We start from the raw sequence: 18,233 nt of genomic DNA on the forward strand, positions 1-18,233 counted from the left end.
TGTTGGCATTTTAAATACTATTTAATTGGTGTGTCATGTTACTATTTCATATCTGCAATTTTGAATCAATAATACTGATTAAAGTATATAATAAAATTGACGTTTTATTTATGTAGTATAAGGATATAATAGGAATTTTACAAAAAATTATATTCCGATTCCTACACGAACCAAACACCAAGTTAGGAATCTATCAGGAATCGAATTCCTATTCCTGGTCAAACCAAACATCAAACTGAATGATCTGATTCCCAGGAATCGTGTTACGGGAATGTGATTCCCGGGAATCACATTCCATTCCCGTCCGCCAAACATGGCCTAAAGGTCGTGAACGTTACTATACATCTAATACAACAATTAGTAGAGAATTTTGAGATTTGATGAGTTTTTGGAAGAAGGTTATTGATCGAATACAATTTTGTCTTCTTGATGTCTTCTCTTCATAGTTTGTTGCAGATTCATTTGTCTGAAGTGATGATTGTAAGGTGAACCCTAAAAAGGGTTGATAATTTGAACAAACTACTTGTCTTCAGTAAGATTTAGTAACCCTAGAAGAGATTCAGGAAAACCAACACTACTTGAAGATAGTCTCATCTGTTCATGAAGATCGAGATGATTTTTAATGAGAGAAGAAACTTGTATCCATGCGACGTCTTCTTCATTTTCTCTTCTACTCTTTGTTACCCATAAAAAACTTAGGTTAGATCTAAAAAAAGGAAAACTTAAGACATTGAAAGCGAAATAGATCTTATCCGGTGAAGGGAGATCCCTTCACCTGGATTCTCTAGAGAAGACGGTTTTTTATCTTGCAGAGAAAGCGGTTTTAGAGAAGATGTTTACATTTATATATTACATAAAAGAAATTATTCAAAGGAATGTTTCGGATTTAAAAATGCATATGTAGAAGAGCGTTCGACCTTAAAGGGAAGGACTTGCACGAGCAGGTAATCAAAGCGAAAGCAAAGATGTCAGATTTGAGGTGATTCAGAAACCCATATGCTCGTGTGATAGAAGTTGAATGTTTCATAATGGGGTGACTTTTCTTTTTACCGAATATGGATAAATTAAGCTTTTTTTTGTTGAAAGGACAAATCAAACTTTTTATTGCATAATTGTCATGTCAATGATATGTATAGTCGATGTTGTTTCCTGGTTTTTGTCAAGTTTATCATTTTTTTTGTTTAACCCTATTAAAATAGAGTCACTAATTATATTAGAAACATAGTAGTCTTTCTTTCCCTGTTTATAGAGATAAAGAAATGCTTAATTGTTCAGATATAACATACTAACATCTATATAATAAGAGAGGAGAGTATCTTCCCGACTTCCCCCCTCCTCCCAATGGAAAATCATTTGTTCTTTATGTTTGTCTCTAAAGGTTAGGATTTACTCTATCAAAGTTTGAAAGTTTAAAAAATCAAGCAAGGGTTGAGATCATAAGAAATAGATATTGTTTTTCTTTGGGAAGACTTAAAGGCACCCGTATTATTGTTGTAGGCCTCCCATTTACATATGGATCCCGCTTTTGAGGGGCACCTATGGTTGCAATGTGGGGCGCGTATAGATCACCTCACGTGACGCATTTGATAGAACTGTCCGTGCCCGTCGGGCACGGGTTATACCCTCGTAATTAGACAAAAAAGAATAAGTCAAAGAGAGATTGATTATTTTTCAGAGTTTTGGAGTTTATGCCAACATTAATAACCAGTTGGGCAACCAAGTGTTGATCGAGAGACTCTATCATTATTGTTCATGGTTAAGTTGAATTGATTTTTTTTAACACTACTTCTAAATATTTTTTACCATGAACTAAGCAGACAAATCAATTCGACAATAGTCACGGGGAGATTTGAATTGTCATTACTTAGCCGAATTACGAATTAGATAAAAACAAATATTTTGATATCTAATTTGACTCAACGCAGATTGCAGAGTTCTGAGTGAAACTTAGCTTTACATTGCACATGATATTCAACTGTATAAGACATTAAACTAGTCTCTTGGACTTGCAACAAACTTTCACCATCTAGCCTTGTACCAGCACTCTAGCAGCGATGCAACAGCCTGTCAAATATATACTTGACGACCACTCTGCATCTATAGTCATTGGTTGGTTTCTCAATAACCTTCAATTCAGGTGAATATACAAATACACCACCTTTGGTTCCATATCCTACAACTAGTTTGTAATCGATGTCTCGATGATCATGGTTTGATCAAAATCAGACTCTTGACTCAACGACGCTTTTCCACATTCCAGCTTTGACCAGCTAACATTCAATCATTTTGTTCTTGTTTCTGAACAAACCTCACCTCTCCCACCTTAGAGTAATACTAGGTTTCTCCTAACCAACAATGAGTAGGGAGAATAAATAGGAAAGGGATACTAACCAACTCATAAAAAAATTTAAAGCGTGACAAAAAATCTTGTAAGTAGGGAGAAAATTGTGTGAGTAGGGAGAATAAATAGTAGGATTTATCATTTATGTTAATCAGATGGTTCATTTTGCTTTTGTCACTTGTTTTTTTTTTGAAACTTTTTCACTAATAAATGCTATAGAAAATAAATATATCAAAAAGTATACTCTACCCGTCTCCTGGGACTCCCACTTGAACCATCTGTGAGAGAAACAAGGGTTTCTTTCTCCTCTCACATGTTCTTGTTTCTCTCACAGACTGTTCAAGTGAGAGCCCAAAGAGGTTGATCATGTAGACTTGTTGTAAATATGTGTATGTTTACCCTAATAAATATTTTTCTATTTCATCAGTCTTGATCACATAAAAATATTGTATACACTAACACATGATACTTATCTAATATAAGAATTCATATGAGAAGTTGTACATGACCTAATATGAAGCTGCAAGATCACAACAGTTGCTGGTTTTCTCTCTGTAATTTATCAGCATACAAAATCACATTGTTGATGACAAACTAATGAAGCAAGCATTACTTCGTTTATATGTATAGGTTGCTTACTATCATAATTCACCAAAAGGATTAGGTTTACATTCCATTCATATAACAGACTGATGTTAATAAATTTTTTTAACATCTACTTTAGTTCGATCTTTTTCCTCATCTTCAGCAAGAGAAGGGTAACCTACAAAAGATCAAAATGAAGGTTAGCTGTGATTATGAAATTCCAAAAGAAGGATTTCAGTATTGTGAGATTCATTTGAAATTGCAAAAAAAAAAAATTATTATAGTCCCAAATTGCTAAGGGAGCCTTTGGAGATTGGGATATAGGTGTGAACTCAAGTTTAGCAAAGCTCGAGGCCTTTTCGGTGGGCTAATGGAGCCTCCAAGAAAAATAACACCCCGTGCCCCAATAATATTGGTCACTGTACGGGGATTGGATTAGGGTACTTTTTTTCGCAAACAATTCAGTATAAATTCTGTGATCCAGGGTGGTTGACAATGATAAAGTAAGAGATCAGATTATATCAAACCATGAAGAATCTTAAGCTTTCTATCTATTTTAATGGTGTCTAGTTTGATATGATTTTACCCATGAAATCAAGTACTTGTGATGAGTGCAGAAATTGATAGGATGCTATGAAATGGATGTACTACTAACCCCAATTTGAGAGATGTATCGGAGCTATCTTCGTCTTGGAGAGGACCCATTGAGTTACCAACGTTGGTAACTGACGCTGAAGACTGGCCTTCTTCGTGAACTACATTTTCAGAGTTGATCACAACTTGTTTTTGAGCTTGAGAAATATCTATCATCTGTATAAAAAAATAAACTTTTAACAACAAATGATAAAACAAAGTTCCATGCAAGAATATGTATGACTATGGAAGCTCTTACTTGTTGCCTTAAACGTGCATTGTCTTCTAACAATTCCATTCCCTGAATTTTATTCGAATACAAACTATTAGAGACTAATAACAAACAGGAAGACACATTATCAAATTCTAAAAGTTTTTTCAAATTCGAGGATCATTTAAGGCCTCATTTAATGCTGGATTGCTCGAGCTATTTTGAGCCTTAGAGCATACACATACTAAACTAAGAGCATCTCCAATGCAAAACTAAAAAATAAAACTCAAATTATCCTATGTGTCAAGGCTCAATTGAATTTCTCTTTCCCAGATGTCAATGTTGAGATCCTTAATTCATAAGACATCTCCATTGTAACACTCTAAAAACTTAAAAATAAATTTAGGTGTCATTTCCTAGAGGGTTAGATTTGCTTTTAATATTGAGTGGCCATTTGAGATCCTCAAAAGAAATCTCAAATATTGAGTTTCTTCTTGAGATATCTCAACATTAAATGATGCCACATCATTTTGAGATCCAAATTGAGTGTTACATTGAAAAGCGTATTTTACAAAAAACTCAAAAAATCCTAGGTGGCACTTTGAGTTTTTCAATTTGAGAGTAGCATCTCCAATGCAAGACTCAATTTGAAATAGTCGACTGCCACCTAAGATTTTTAGAAAAAAAGAAAGAAACTCTCTGATGCAAAACGGAACTAATACGGGGACTCCCTGTGCACTCCCCTTAATAGGACAAGGGATATTTTAAACTTTTCACAATGTGAAAAAGACTAAAATACCCCTTGTCTTATTAACCACCTAAAAAATGGAGTGTACCAAGGAGTGCACGAGTAGGGTCCTTTATCGATTTTCGAGGCAAAAACTCAACTTAGGCCTTAAGATAATGTGGCAGCATTTAATCCTAAGATATCTCACTAAAAACTCAATATTGGAGATTCCTTTTGAGAACCTCAATTGTCCAATCAATATTACAAAAATTACCCATCTAGAAAATGAAACCTAAATAATTTTAAGTTTTTAAAATGATGTGTTGGATATGTCTTTTGAATGAAGGATCTCAATAGTGTCATCTAGGAAAGAGAATCTCAATTGAGACTTGATATCTAGGAAGTTAAAGTTTCTTTTCAGTTTTGCATCGGAGATGTTCTAAGAGATAACAATCAAGGATTTGGGACATTCCTACATCGCTTAGGGGAGCTAGCTCCAACGCCTGGGCTATAGGTGCAAGCTCAAGCCTAGTAAATGCTAAGATCTTTTGGGTGGACTCACGGAGCTGCCAGGGACAAAATTCTGTACCCATTGGAGTTGAGCCTGGTTTACAATAGTGTGGACAATATTAGTAATATTTAGGGCTTGGATCGTTACACAGCTCGAGCAATACTGTGAACTGAATGAGGCAGCTAATGCTTTAGCTAGTTAAAGCCCAAGCTCCCAGTAATAGAACTGCAGCAATCCAGTTTAAAATGAAAACCTCAATAAGATTCTGCCATCCGTTGTACTTATTGGATGTGTTACCTATTAATTAGCTAGAAAGAAGAAAATAGCGCACTACAAACCACTTTCTGCTTGAATGTCTCAAATGGGTTAACTTCCTCGACTCTTTTCGTCACCATGGGGAGATATATAAAAATGTTATAAGATATCAACTCTAACCTTTCTCTGAAGGGTACTAATCTCTTTCATGATTCGTTCACCCTGAAAGCCATTTAATAAATACTATAAGAAAATCATTCGCATTCGGAAAAAAGTTAATTGTTATGCTAGAATTTGCAGCAACAAAAGAAACGCAAACCTTAGTTTCTAAAACACGTCCGAGTCCTAATTCAAGGACTTTCTCTAATTGCTGCAAATCTTCAATGCTTAGTCCTTGCAATTCTTCTCCTCTCATCTGCCTGTTTCACATGAAATAACAAGATCACCAACTAATATGTAAATTCATCTTTCTCTCTGCTTAGTTTACAGATATAACAAGATCACCATACCTTAATCTTCGAGTTTGCTCTGCAACTTCCTTCTGCAGTCTTGCAGAGTTGCTGTTTTCTAGCTGTACGAGCCAACAAACCGTTGTGAATCATTGTTTTTTGGAACAATAGAAATAATAATTGTATTACTAGTATTTTATAATGCACAACTATTTGAGAAAACAAGACACCAAATTGAAAGTCTAAAGCTTCACTATGTTGCAAACATAGCCTCCCAATTTATTCACATACGGTGTTGATTATGTCCACTTCTTTCTTTTGGCTCAAAAGTTTATAAAAGTGTTCGGATTTTCATCTTCATTTTTATATTAAAAATTAAAAATAATAATTTGGGAAAGGTTGTCAAATAACCAAAAATTCAAATTTGTACACTGACTTCTGCCTTTCTACAAATAAGTTGTGTCACTCTATTCTAGTAGGCTACTAGAGGGTAGTTAAGTTAAATCACTTTTCTATTTAGCCAAATGGTTGTATCGTGAAAACAAACATAGAAAATTATTTATATCTTACACAAAAACAATATGAATCAAATATCACTTAATGCTTGCAGAAGCGATGATGTGTTTGTACATACATGCAACAAGTAAAAAAGTTATCCAAACGAGAGAGAGAGACCATAATGGTATACCTGCAACTCAAGAGACGGTTCTTCGTCTAGTTTCTGGAGGTTCTTCGAGTGTAACTTGTGCCTTTCAAGAATCCCCTTCATACTTCAAAAGGAAAGAAAATATAAAAAAAAAAAAAAAGTTAGATAGTATCGTATATATGTCAAAAAAAACTCATCTTGTGTAGAAAAATGTTATCTAGTTGAGATCAACATTGGTAAGTAAGTAGTATTATGAACGTCTCGGAACTCATATCTTATAATGAGTAATCCACATTTTCTGTACATACCAATTGCAAAATTATAAAGATATTCCAAGCTTGGAACAATGACAAGGGGCGAAGAAGATAAAAGACTGCAAAGAAAAATGGAACGTGGTACCTAAAGCCATTGTGTGGGCATTTGAAAAGAAAGGAACACCACTATCTTCAAGGAAGGGAGCTTTAGCAACATAGTAGAAGAAGATGTGAAATGAAATTTATTCAATTGGTCCAGAAACCTTATATATGCAAAAACGATTTCGTATACTGGCCCATGACTTCGTACATAAATGGGAGCCTTGGATGACATAACATGTAATTTAGCCTCTCCCGTTTGCTTGTATAGTTCTTTTTCAATACATTAATACAAAGTTTTAGAAAAAAGGAAATGCAAAGATATTGACTTTCACTAACTAGCTAGTAAAGTAACTACTAAGGAGGGAAATCGTTTTGTTCGCTTTGGTCCGGAATACATCGTGGAATTGGTTGAGTTGTAACTAATAAGTGGGTGGGTTCATGTTGGAGCTCTAATATTCACGATAAAGTTGATAATATAGGAAGCCCAAGGTACCCGTTGAGGGGGTCCAATCAATACATTGTTTGTTACTCTATATGGAAGAATAAGATGTTTTTAGAAGGATTAAACTCTAATATGTGCACATTAACCTTGAGAGCTAACAACCTAATTTGGGTTGGTTCAAGAATATGTGAAAATACGACTACTTTAAACAGGATCAAGATGAAGCTCGATCTTGTTTGGCTTTGGGTTCTTTGTATTCAGGGCTTTTTTTCTTGTAGCCTCCAACATGTACTTGTTAGCGCCATCTTTCTACATCTAGAGGTTCAATTATGAGGACAAAATCGTTTTTGACAAGAAGTTCGTTATGAAGATCAAGTTGAAAATAAATAAAATGAAACTCATCCATCCATTAGAGAAACAAACAAAAGAGGACTAATCTAATTCTCTTACCAAATAACATAACGAATCGGGAGTTCAAGAATAAAAACCTTCAGTTATTATGTCGGTTTGTTAGAAGATTTTTATGGCATCCTTTTGAAAATTAAGAGAACCAAACAATGATTTTGGAGTTTGGATTTTGGAATATACTTCTAATGATCTCAAACAAAAACCCTAAAATAAACTTGTTTGAAAACTATTGTCATGAACAAACTCATCTTTCTATATGAGGAAGTTAACCATTAACAAAACATGATATTTCATGAAAGTATAAAGAAGAAAACCTTCTAGCTTTACCAACATAACAAGATCAAGTACAACTTCACATGTATAGGGCCTAAGAAAACACTACTACCCAAAATGGGAACTCATTTAGAGATAGAGAGAGAGAAAACAAGAAACTATACCTCCCCATGAATTCAAGAATATAATAATTTCATGTCTCCCAACCAACAAAAAAAATATGAGAAGATTGTACTTTAAAGTCTGATTTCTCTACTATAGTTTTTTTATCTTCTCTGAACAAACAAAAGATTCTCCTTATAGAGAAACAAACATCAAGTTTTAGATCTTATATTGTTCATTGTGTTTACTACTAGTCCAAAAACATATAAATAGCTAGATCCCATTTTTGCATATTTCATCCTCTCTCTCTCTCTCCCTCTCTAAAAAAACACTTTCTCTCTCTAAGAAGAAAAAAGAAGAAGATAGATAGGTAGTATTACCTGGAGTTGGAGTATTGAAAGAGTTTGCCAGTAGAAGAGAAGATGATAAGAGCAACATCAGCATCACAAAGAATAGAAAGTTCTTCAGCTTTCTTAAAAAGCCCTCTTCTCCTTTTTGAAAATGTCACTTGTCTTGCTGTTGTATTGTCAATCTTCTTGATCTGAATTTTCTCTCTCGCCATTAATCCACTCTCACTGTAATAACTCAATAATAATAACATCAAGTCAAAAAAAAAAAATCACATTTTCTCTCTCTAAAAACAAAAATAGAAACTTTTTTTTAGGTTTTAAGACAAAAACAGTACAAAATGATTCAATTTTTTTTCCCTAAAACTGAAAAATCTAACACAAACCCTAGAAAGATCTTTTAATTCTTTACCTATGGCTATAAATATCAGAGAGAATTTTAGCAAATAGCCCTTTTTTTTAACGTGAAGAAGAGAAGAGAGATGACGATTGGTTTTGTTTACCAGATTTAAGGGGGTTTCTGATGATTATAACCTAAAGGGAAGCTCTGAAAACCAACCAATTAGGGTAGAGAGAGAAAGTGAGAGAGAAGACTTATTGAAGTGAGAAACAACTGGATAGAAATAAAAGGGAAGTCCTTCTTTTAGCAAATAAAACACATTTTCTCTCTCTACTTGTCTTCTTTTGTGTCCTTTTTTATTTATTTATTTTCTCTCTCCTTTGTTGAAGTGTTACAAATTTGGCAAACTGTAGGAGCTCCATCTTCCCAACATCAAGACATTTTTGTGTCTCTGTGTATTTCTACTTTTTAGAGAGAATTAGGAAAAAAAAAATACCCAATGGTTGGTTACTTACAACTTTAGGACCACTGGGTTAAACTGTACTCTTAAGGGTGGATTTGAATATTGAGGTTTTCTAATGTGTGCTTAGGTTAAGACATAAACTTTTTTTGCTTGTATAGTAAAGCAACTTGAATTTTAATTTGTTAAAAAATGAAAGTAATTTGTACCTTAAAGCCAAGGCACATGTTAAAGAGACCATTTAATATTCATAGTGACATAGAAGGTTAATACTTGCTTTCCTCCTCAACTTATCTTTTGGAATGTGAGAGTTAACTAAATCTAGAAAAATTCTCATTTAGTTCAACAAAAAAAAAAAAAAAACTCTCATTTCTTTGCTTGGCCTTGCTACTTTGACTATATTGTAGAGGTAATAAACATTAAAAAACTAGTTCCTTCTCTTCATTCAAATAATTTATTTCTTACGTTATCTCTCAAATAGGATAAGATAATATTGAAAATAAAGGAGAAAAAACACCACCTATTTCATAGTATAACAACGCAATATTTTGTGGTGATTGAGACAAATCGAAAGACAAACTTAACCGTCTATTGCGTTTTCGGTTGCATCCTCACCTTTAAATTTATTACCTACCCTAAAAATAAAAAATTAGTTAAATCACTCGATCCAAGAGAGTAAATAAAACTCAACTATGAATCTAATAGCCTCAAAACAATCTCCGTTATATTATCTGGATCTCGAGTTCACCCAATTTAATCCTACGGTTAGTAAATAAGGTTGCAAGGATGACCCAAACTCCCCAACTCCACCTATCATTTATTCTCATTTTTCTTACAGGAAAATAATTTATTACACAAAGAAAATAGGTATGCGTATTCACTCCAATCATAACCACCATCCCGATAATTTAAAACCCAAAATTTGAGGATAATAGGGAATCAGGTCTAATTTGAAATAATATTTGAAACAAAAACTCATTTTGTAAAAGTACAACTTTATCCCGAAATCAACGTGAAAAACATTTTTGAGAATTTCTGAACAAATCTTAGGCTACTCTCAATAATTTTGTTCATTTCTGAACAAAATCGTTTTTGTTCAAAAATTGATTTGCAAAAATGTTTTGCATGTTGTCTTTCGCATTTGACAAACACAGACTGACACTAACATTTTAACTAAAGAATTTTTCGATTTGTCTTGTGAAGAAAGAAATGGTTACCACATTTTTTTTCTTCCAACATAAACATTTTGTCTAATGCAATTATAGTTTGTCTTTTGCGAAAATTAAAATGTTATGCATACTACCTTTTATATTTGACAAACTCATTGACGCGCAATTAATATTTTGGCTAATGCACTATATATGTCGTTAACAAAATAATTATATATGTTATCAACATTTTATAAAAAGTCCGCGCAATTACATGTGTTGTCAACATTTTATAACAAGTCACGACGTTACTACATATGTTGTCAACAGTTTGTAACGGCACAATTATACATATCGTCAACAGTTTATAACAACATATTTATATATGTTGACAAAACATAGAAGGGTAAAAAGGGGTTTATGAGAAAAATAAGACTATTTTGTTAACAACATGTGTAATTATGTTGTCAACAGGTAAAAAAAATGTTAAAAAATGAAAAAAAAAAATTCAATAATTTTTTTGCGTAAGTTTTTTTTCCTATTTGGACCCATTTTTTGGCCTCTTAACTCATAAATTCCATCCGGTATTGAATTTTTCTTTTCAATACCCAACCTCTCAAGTCTCATCTTCTTCCGCGTTACTGAAATCATGTATAATAGATTTATTACCCAATCTCTCATCTGTTTTGTATAAATTGGTTTATTACCCAACTTCTCATCAGTTACTATTAGTTTTTAGAGAGAGAAAATGTCTTCAATACCTTCAATCCCATACTAATGGGTTCATTGGTCGGGGACTTAAGTTTAACAAGGTAAAGTTTTTTCATCTTCCTTCTCTTTTTTGATGAATTCTTAAAACTTTCTTGTTTGATTAATTCAATGGTTTATTATGCAATTTATGTGATAATAATAAATTCTTTTCTTGAGATTATGGTGGATATTGGTTGTTTTTGTTTTTGGGTGTGGGTTTATCGTGTTTGAAGTAATGGTTGACATTGAAGAAGCACCCATGTTTGTATTTTATAAGTAAAGAATTATAATTTATTTGTCTAGGTGAAGTTTAAAATATTAACAATGATGTTTTTGCTCTCATCAAAAAAAAAAAAAAAAAAAAGCAATGATGTTTTTGTTAATTGGTAATTGTTTTCTCCAATCTCCATATATTCTATCAGACAATTTCGCAAACAACTTTCAACACAAACAACTTTTAGGTATATATCTCTTATCTCACTCTAATCCCGAATATGCAATTTTTATTTTTTGTAGTGATCCTTAATTCAATCTCTTTTCTTAATTTAATCTCTTAAAAGTTATTTGTTTCACATAGATTGGTTACTAAAGTTCATTGATCTGGCTTTAGGCTATAATTTGCATCTTGCAGCGAATCAAGTATTCCTTCTTTATGTTTTCTACTGAAATTTTATTGGAAATCCAGTTTTAATTATAATTGCATCTTACATTTATTTGAAATTGTTTTCACTATATCAATGGATTAGACAACATATCAGTGGAGATTCATAAATGTAGGGGTGAAATGTAGGGGTGAATATTGGTTGGATAGCCGACTTTTTAGGTCAATCAAAAGTCCAAACTGAAAGGTTCGTTTTTTCAAATCTCAATCTGAACCACTTCGTTCATAGTTTGGTTCGGTTATCGATCCGAACTATGCATGAACGGTTTGGTTCGGTTGGATAACCGAACAATCTGTGACATTTTACTATAAACCAAATTTCACATTTTCGACTTAAAAACCAGCTACAATTATACTTTAGACATTCTGAAAATTAGTGTTGAGTCACAAACAATTAAGTCTACATGTGCATAATTAATCCGACATAGGTTTTCAACACTCAAAGGATAAAAAAAGAGGATAAACGCAGGTTTTCTAGTTGTAGTGTTTTGATTTTCTGATTTTTTTTATTATGAGAATATTTTGATGTTTTGATGAAACTAACTTAAATATTGAATCTCAATCATCCATCATTCCCATCATATATATATATTTATATATACGATATATAAAAATAAATGGTTTGGTTCGATTTTTTCGGTTATCCGTCGACTACATCCATAAACCGATCCAAACTACTCGGTTTTATCTTTTTAATGTCCGAACCAACCCGGATCACCACTGGATCGGTCCCCAAACCGGCCAGATCCGTTTGGGTCGGATTGGATTGGTCGGTTCGGACATTAAATGAACACCCCGACATAAATGGAATGTTTGCACTGGTTTTTTCATTTGCATTTCTTCGTACTTCACTTAGAAGCTGAAAAGCTAGATTTTAACGCTACAGATCATGTATGCACCTTTCTTTCTACCTTATGTTAACGGTTTTTCTTTCTACATAAATTTCTATTATCTTAGTTTATATCGCTAAATTGGCGATGTTAGATTTGAAGGGTTAAACTTTTGTATTTTTTCTAACTTCTCTTTCACATGTCTGTCTTATAAAACCAATTGTTCACAAAATACTTTAACCAGCTCCCCTCGAAAAAAGTTTCTAGTTCCGGGGTTACTTTGAAAAAATTCCAGATCATTTAGTGCCAAATCGATATATTTTTATTTAGATATAATTTCTTCTTCTTTTTTGTGAAATTTGTAATTTCTCATCATCTTCTTTGTAACCTTATAATTTCAGTATATAGGTAAATTCTCAGACACTATATGAGAAGGTATAATTTTTCTAATTTTAGTTTCTTTCTTATTTAATTTTCTTGTAGTTTCACTTTTCTTCGTTTGTTAATTACTTTTTAACGATTTTTTTGTTTTTTACTTTAATTAGTCTTCTTTCTCATATTTTACTTAGTAGGAAATTATGTTGCAAATTTTTAGAGTTAAGATCAAGCAGTCTTCATCAGTAGTTTTCAAAACTACACTTTGAGTATCTTCATACTTTCCACCATCCATCTTAGACACTTAGTTTTGAAATTGCTTTGCTAAGTTGCAAATTCTTTTTCCAATATTTGTTATTTTTGTTTTTTTACTATTCTTTGTAATATAATCCCTTTATTCCATGATTTTCTCTTTAGTGGCTCTTTAACAACTCGAACTTCGATTTGTTTTTTAATTAATTAATCTTTCTTTTTCATATTTTGCTTCGTAAGCAATTATGTTGAAAAATTTAAGAGTTAATATCAAGCACTCTCTATCGGTGGGTTTGAGAACTAAACTTGAGTATCTTTATACCCTCCCTCTATCCTCAACACTTAGTTTTGAAATTACTTTTCTTAGTTACAAATTCTTTTTCAATATTTGTTATTTTTATTCTTTTACCATTCTTTGTAATTTAGTCTCCCTTGTTCCATGGTAATGTATGTGTCTTTAAAAACTTGAACTCCAACCATCTCTTCCCCATTTTCACTCCATAACTAATTTAAGTGTCAAACAGATTCGAAAAGGAAACAGAGTCGAGATCGTTCTAACTTGGTGGTCGACATGGAAGAGGATACTTCAACACAAACTGTTAGATCTATTAAACAGTATAAGCACTCTTCTCGTAACTTGCAAGAGGGAAGTCAACAAGATAGGGTACCGGCAACCCAAATGCCGCAAGGGCCATGACTGCTTTTGCTTGGAATTGTCGAGGGCTTGGGAACACCCCGACAAAGGAGACACTATCACAGTTCCTTGGGGCTATTAAGCCTTCTATTGTATTTCTTTCGGAAACGAAAATATCCAATTATATTCCTCTTACTTGTTTCAATAAATATAATTTAACTAAGTTTTATTCTGTTCCCTCTACGGGTCGCAGCGGTGGTCTAATCTTACATTGGACCCCGGACCTACAATTAGATATTCTCTTTTCGTCGCCTAATCTTATCCATGCGACAATTCAGAATATGACTGATAACATCCCTTGGGATTTCCTCTTTATCTATGGACCTCCACAGGTCCATAACCGGTCAACTTTTTGGACTAGACTTTTACATCGTATTGAGGGCATAACTAACCCATATTGTTGTATGGGTGACTTAAATGCATTATTAAATCAATCAGAGAAATGGGGCGGCAGTACTCACATTCCTTTTATGTCTAATTTTCAGAAATTTGTGCGTGATGCAAATCTTATGGATCTTGGTTTCAATGGTCCGGCTTTCACTTGGACGAATAGTAAATCAATTCATCACCTAACTAAAGAAAGATTGGATAGAGTCTTATGTAATGCTGATTGGCTACTCAAATTCCCGACGGCAGGAGTCTTTCATCTGCCTCGCTACAACAGTGATCATGCCCCCATTCTTTTGAAATTCAATGTCCAAGGTAGCACTATGAATACTATTTCCAAATTCGAAGTATTCTGGACAAAACATGGGGATTACTCTACTATTTTCAAAGAAAAATGGGATCAAAGTTCGGGTAATTTTACTGACAAGATTCAAGAAGTAAAGGATGAAATCAAAAGATGGAGTAAGAGGGCATTCGGAGTCATTAAAAATCGTCTTTCCATCCTTAAGAATAGACTGTTGAATATCCAAAATTTAGACCCAACAAATGATGTACTAAATATTGAGAGTGACATCCAAGAAGAAATATTGTTTTTGGAAGGTCTAAGTTGTACCAGGGCAGAACAGAGGGCAAAGGTTAATTGGGTTCATAATGGGGATAAAATACTAAGGCATTTCACTTAGCGATGTCTACCAGAAAACAGAAAAATACCATTCACCAATTAACTAAGTCCAACGGTCAGATCACAAGAAATATTGAAGAGATTGAAGCGGAGTTTACGACTTTTTTTCAGAATTTATTTTCGGCAGATCAAGTTACTATGCCTCCTACCGAGTTACTTAATTCATATAAGGTTTTTTTCGGCCGAACAAATAGGCGACATCTCAAGGATTCCATCAGCAGAAGAGATAAAAGCAGTGGTGATGGAAATGAGAGCAGTGAAGAGTCCTGGACCGGATGGATTACCTTGTTTTTTCTTCCAACATAATTGGGAAGTAATTGGTCCTGAACTTATATGCTACATACAAGACATCTTCACATCAGGTTCTATCGATCCAGCTTTAAACTTTACCACTATTGCTTTAATCCCTAAAACTAGGAACCCGAGTTTCGCTTCTGAGTTCAGACCTATTTCCCTTTGTAACTCGGTCTATAAATTCATCACAAAAATCATCGCCAACCGTCTCAGACCTTACCTGGAAGAATGTATAGCTTGGAATCAAAATGCATTTGTCCCTAACAGGCAAATTATTGATAATATTATTATCACAAAAGAATTAATCCATTCAATGCATCATTCCAGAGCTAAGAAAGGGGCCTTCTCTTTAAAGATGGATATGGCCAAAGCGTATGACCGCGTTGATTGGTCTTTTCCCAAACTAGTTCTTAGTGCCACGGGCCTTGAAGGTCGGATTCTCAATCTGATTATGTCTTGTGTCACATCGGCCCGATTTAATATTCAGCTTAATGGTAATAGAGTGGGTGACTTTTCGGCCTCTAGAGGCCTTAGGCAGGGGTGCCCGCTGTCCCCTTACCTTTTTATCCTCACCTCTAAATCTCTCTCTTTTATTTGATTTATATACAGCCCGAGGGACTTTTACAGGTTACAAGCTCAATCCGGACAGTCCTAACATATCTCACCTACTGTTCGCGGATGATTTCATAGTATTCGGAAAAGCAAATACAACCAATTTGCACAATTTAATACAACTAATGAACCACTATTCCTCTTTCTCTGGTCAGCAGGTCAATTACTCCAAATCATCCTTATTTTTTGGCCGAGGCATACATCAAAGCATCCAGAATCAATTCATCACTTGACTATCAGCACCACTTATGACCTATCAAGAAAAATATCTTGGCTCGCTTATCCTCAAACAAAAGCAACAGAATACAAAGTTATAAGTGGTTGATGGATAAAGTAAATATTAGGCTTTCAGGATGGAAGAACAAAATGATAAGTCAACCTGGAAGAACAGTCCTTATACAATCAGTTTTGTCTTCGTTTTGTACGTATCCATGTGGGTATCAAATAATGCCAAAAGAGGTTAACCACGAATTAGAAAAGGTCGAAAGAAGTTTCTGGTGGGGTCATGCTACAACTGAAAGGAAGATCCATTTTATCAGATGGGAAATCATAACTAGTCCCAAAGTTAATGGAGGTCTAGGTATCCGATCGTTATATGAAGTAAACCAAGCTCTTATGGCAAAAATGACATGGAGATTTCTAACTGATAAGGATGCAACTTGGGTTCAACTATTGAAATCTAAATATATCAAACAAGGAGACTTCTGGACTCATAATTGTCCAAGTAAATCGTCTCATTTTTGGCAAGCAATTACTCATATTAAAGAACCCATGAAAAGAAATATCTTATGGATCATAGGAGATGGAAAATCAGTACAAATCACTCAAGATCCTTGGTTACCTAACACTATAGACCATATCCCTATACCTATACTTCCATTACCAGCTACTATTACCACAGTTTCAGATCTGATGCAAAATAATCAACGACAGTGGAATATATCTTTAATTCAGAGACGTTTTGATCACATAACATCACAAGAAATTATAAACATCAAAATCAGTGATAGACAAAATGAAGATAGACTTATTTGGTGCCCTTCTAAAACAGGTAAATTTTCGACAAAGTCTTACTATGCAGAGATCAAATCATTACCACAACTTGATGAAGAAGCCTCGGATTTCCCTTGGAAATTATTTTGGGCCAAAAAATCGATGAATCCGAAGATTCAAAATTTCATTTGGAAGATGATACATGGAGGTCTAGCGACTCTTAACAATATTGGTAAGAGAATTCATCATATTAATCAATTGTGCATCATGTGTAACCAAGGTGAAACGGAAACGAGTACACACCTGTTTGGAAGCTGCCCCCTTTTTGTAGATCTGAATATCAAGGCAGGAACCATAGATCTGCTAAGGAGATTGGAAGACCCCATTAAAATATTGAAATCATTGCTTCAACAAAAAGAAAGAGGTAACAAAGAATGGTTTACTTTTACCTATTTGATGTGGGAATGGTGGAAGATGAGATGTGAGAAACATTTCAACCAAAAGCAGCCGGATCTAGACAGATGTTGGTGGAGTACTAGAGAATCTTTGAGGTCTGTTCCTAACTTAAACAATCTTATGAACATTGATAATGTTTTGCAGGTAGGAAGATTGTGCCCTCCTCCTCTCGATTCCATTAAAATCAATTTTGATGGAGCTTACAGAGAAGATAAAGCTTCATGCGCTGCTCTAGCAAGAGACTCGACTGGTCGGATTTTAGGGACGATGAGGAGAGAGATTTTGCCTAAATCGGCTCTGTATAGCGAGCTTAAAGGGTTGGAATGTGCCCTAGATTTGGGCGAAAATTTAGGGTTTGTGGAATTTATAGTGGAAGGTGACTCACAGGTGTTGATACACTTAATCGCAACCGTTGATAGCGAGGTTCCTTGGAGAATAATTAATGAAATCGACGGCTTACGATCAAGGGTTAACGTACTCCGCGTTCAAGTGGTGTATTGCAACCGTATCTTTAACCAAGAAGCACATGCATTGGCAGCTTCGGTTACACCCCCTCAAGATTAATTTTGGTTTTAATCCTTACTGTTCATCTAGTTATAAGTATAGTCCGGGTTTGTATGTCTTATATTTCTCTTTGGACTTTGTTGTAACTTTTACTCAGTTATAAGGCTATTTCGTTCAAAAAAAAAACTAATTTAAGTGTGTTAGTTAATTTAAGTCATGCGGTTTAAATCTCATGTATGTCTCTTATAACAAAATAAAAGGTAATGATCTCTCTCTAAAATGACTCTTATCCCATGCGAGTTTTGCTAAAACCTCACATCTATGTTTTGGTTTCAAAATCAAATAATAATGGAAGCAAAATAGTACAAAGGAAAATAAAATGTGTTCTCATTGTTTTTTTTTTTTGTTGAAGATTCTCATTGTTTTTCTTGGCAGGAATTTTTAGGAATATCTCGTTTTCCTCATGTATTGGTGCAATTTTTTTTCTTCATATCAATTATTTATTCATA

The 18,233-nt window shown here is 33.9% G+C and overlaps 3 protein-coding genes across 4 annotated transcripts; 2 read left to right on the forward strand and 1 right to left on the reverse strand.

Moving 5' to 3' along the window:
• Positions 1–2,735: 2,735 nt before the first annotated feature.
• LOC147533150 (MADS-box protein SVP-like) lies at positions 2,736–8,962 on the reverse strand. 2 transcript variants are annotated; one of them, XM_086648543.1, is made up of 9 exons: positions 8,699–8,962; positions 8,320–8,514; positions 6,401–6,482; positions 5,773–5,834; positions 5,583–5,682; positions 5,444–5,485; positions 3,819–3,860; positions 3,582–3,736; positions 2,736–3,104 (listed from the first exon to the last, which is right to left on the reverse strand). In XM_086648543.1, the coding sequence occupies exons 2-9, from the start codon at positions 8,499–8,501 to the stop codon at positions 3,086–3,088; spliced, it is 684 nt and encodes a 227-aa protein (XP_086504669.1). In that variant the 5' UTR covers positions 8,502–8,514; positions 8,699–8,962; the 3' UTR covers positions 2,736–3,085. The 2 variants fall into 2 exon arrangements, with proteins under 2 accessions (XP_086504669.1, XP_086504670.1); XM_086648544.1 differs by having other exon boundaries at positions 8,790–8,955.
• A 4,833-nt stretch (positions 8,963–13,795) lies between these two features.
• Positions 13,796–14,866, forward strand: LOC147533151 (uncharacterized). Its single transcript, XM_086650021.1, has one exon. It carries the CDS (start codon positions 13,796–13,798, stop codon positions 14,864–14,866), a length of 1,071 nt encoding a protein of 356 aa, XP_086506147.1.
• Positions 14,867–16,395: 1,529 nt separating this feature from the next.
• LOC147533152 (uncharacterized) lies at positions 16,396–17,784 on the forward strand. The gene has a single exon (XM_086650022.1). It carries the CDS (start codon positions 16,396–16,398, stop codon positions 17,782–17,784), a length of 1,389 nt encoding a protein of 462 aa, XP_086506148.1.
• Positions 17,785–18,233: the final 449 nt, after the last annotated feature.

Source organism: Eschscholzia californica, unplaced genomic scaffold (assembly GCF_041429995.1).
Source record: "Eschscholzia californica isolate CP2 unplaced genomic scaffold, dmEscCali1.0.p SCAF_6, whole genome shotgun sequence".
NCBI lineage: Eukaryota > Viridiplantae > Streptophyta > Magnoliopsida > Ranunculales > Papaveraceae > Eschscholzia > Eschscholzia californica.

What these genes read in the sequence shown, in the direction of transcription:
- LOC147533150 (XM_086648543.1), bottom strand. Translation starts at nt 8,501, where the DNA reads ATGGCGAGAGAGAAAATTCAGATCAAGAAGATTGACAATACAACAGCA. An exon ending in GAGCAAACTCGAAGATTAAG is followed by an intron (nt 5,683 to 5,772) that starts GTATGGTGATCT and finishes CATGTGAAACAG; the next exon opens with GCAGATGAGAGGAGAAGAAT. An exon ending in TTAGTACCCTTCAGAGAAAG is followed by an intron (nt 3,861 to 5,443) that starts GTTAGAGTTGAT and finishes AATAAAATTCAG; the next exon opens with GGAATGGAATTGTTAGAAGA.
- LOC147533151 (XM_086650021.1), top strand. Translation starts at nt 13,796, where the DNA reads ATGACTGCTTTTGCTTGGAATTGTCGAGGGCTTGGGAACACCCCGACA.
- LOC147533152 (XM_086650022.1), top strand. Translation starts at nt 16,396, where the DNA reads ATGACATGGAGATTTCTAACTGATAAGGATGCAACTTGGGTTCAACTA.